This window comes from Austrofundulus limnaeus, unplaced genomic scaffold, assembly GCF_001266775.1.
Source record: "Austrofundulus limnaeus strain Quisiro unplaced genomic scaffold, Austrofundulus_limnaeus-1.0 Scaffold1112, whole genome shotgun sequence".
NCBI classification, from domain to species: domain Eukaryota; kingdom Metazoa; phylum Chordata; class Actinopteri; order Cyprinodontiformes; family Rivulidae; genus Austrofundulus; species Austrofundulus limnaeus.
Genome location: NW_013953514.1, coordinates 75,295 through 77,313, shown reverse-complemented (window position 1 = coordinate 77,313; position 2,019 = coordinate 75,295). Strand labels below are relative to the sequence as shown.

General features: G+C 37.0%; 1 gene segment (V, D, J or C); it reads left to right on the top strand.

Annotated features, from left to right (window-relative positions):
• The first annotated feature begins 320 nt into the window (after nucleotides 1-320).
• The window catches only part of LOC106534184 (Ig mu chain C region-like), a 15,729-nt gene continuing 14,030 nt past the window's right edge, over nucleotides 321-2,019 (top strand). Inside the window, 1 exon segment of the C gene segment in view lies at nucleotides 321-568. Coding sequence covers nucleotides 505-568 — 64 coding nt within the window.

Genomic DNA, 2,019 nt, shown 5'->3' with positions numbered 1-2,019 from the left:
ACTTTGGACAATGGCTCCAACTTCTTTTATGCAAAGAGTTTTAAAAGCATTTTCTTTGAGTTAGTCAGACTTTTGTTAATGGTTGTACTAAGATTTCTGTCTCAGGTTGATTTCTGTGCTCATTSAGCTGAAAGTCAAAGTTTTTAAAACAAAGCAGGTGTAAGGCTGTGATCTAGGGCTGTGGTTTGTTTGTGCTTTTATCCAATGGCACATAAAGCTTGTGTAATCTGGTCGCTTTGCCTCCAGAAATGCAGAATAAATCCCTGCTTCAGGCTTCAGTTCTGAGTTCAGCTCTCAAASGAATCGTGCAGGAGGTTGTGTTCAAACATCAAAGTCCAGTCAGAGGCCTGTTCTCTGTGTGATTAACTGAACACTGAAACTAGTTGAAGATTTACCTGCTACAACCAAGCAAAGCCTCATGACAGAGGATCTGAGCTGAGTTGACTCAAACTCTGCTTTTGTCATTATTTCTGCATGCAGAGGCAGCAGAAAACATGAGAACTGATGGACAACAAACGTGATATTCTTCTCCTGATTACAGTCCTGGTTGTTGCCGTGTTCTGTAAAGGTGAGTGTTGAAGTATGAATTACAGTTTCAAGTTGTAACGACGCTACAGTCCATTGTGTGAGTGCTGAGTCAGCATTCACACTTTTCTTCTTGATTATTCGGTACACTCTGGTGATCAAACCACTGCAACTTACTTTGTGCTTTCTCACTATTCATGTCTCAAAACGTTCAGCTTGTGTGCAGTGAGTTTTGGTTTTACTTTTAATCACGTTCAACTTAAAGTCATTGTTTTCATCGCTTCAGGTCTTTGAAAATACATTTTGTTACTGATTAACCCATTTAATCCCAAATTTTCCCCTGCAAAATWACTGCATGCAATTCATYCCTTAGACCTCCCTAAGACATAGTATTTATGATTATTTTCATTTTTTTTGTTTGTATTAGTGAAAATGTAGGTTTTGTACTCAGCAACAATCGTTGCCAGTGGGATTAAACAGGTTARYTGAATTTTAGATACAACCTTACATTTTATACTTTGTGATAAGTTTTAGTCATCTACTACAAAAAGTGATGGGATCAACAAGTCTCTAGATCGGGGGTGCCCAAACATTTTCACTGAGAGGGCGAAAATTAAAACCAATCTGAGGGTCGCGGGCCAAATGCAATAATATAAGAAATGCAAATACCTCTTACATAAACTTGTTTTATTTTTATGATTAGGCTTGGAGCTAGTGTGGTTGCCTACATTTTTTTAGCCCATGGACATGGAGAAAAGTCAACATATGCAAAGTTAATTCAATGTAAGCAAAGGCTCATGAAACTATTCGTAATTTAAAAACTGGGTATATGGGGTCTTTTAAGGTGTGCAAATCTAGATATGGGCTTAAATCTAAATGTCTCTTGTAGTTACTTGAATTTTATATTCAATCTGAACATAATAACCAGGACAACTGCTGGTGGGCCAAATCAAATGGTTTGGTGGGCCAATTTTGGCCCGCAGGCCCCACTTTGGGCACCTCTGCTCTAGATACCACGTGTATCTCTGTAATGCTGCTGTAGAGCCATCTGTAGGGACGTGATCAGGGATCCTGTAAATATATTAGTTTGGTAAAATAGACGTTAGATTAGTCTCAGTGTCACAGACACAGGCTCTGAAGATGAAATGRAGTTTTAAGTTGTGAAATAAACAATTATCTGAGAACTGGACWGGATTTTCTGCATTTTATGGGTTTAAAGTTTTTGAACACTTTTTAAAATGATTCTTTTACTTATTTTTTTCTTTTTCTCCTTAACCTCTGACTTTTTTCCATTTTTTTGGAGAAAAAGAAAGAGAGATTAGAAGATGTGTGAAATATATATTGAGAGTCAATCATTTATGTGACGGTTCCGGTTATTTGATGATTTTATTGCTATTAATTTTGAATAATTGAGTTGGGCGCTAGTCAGGTCTCCCTCCTGACTTAGGATGTTTCTTTTTAACCAGCTTACTTGGTTTAGAGTTATTTTTAATT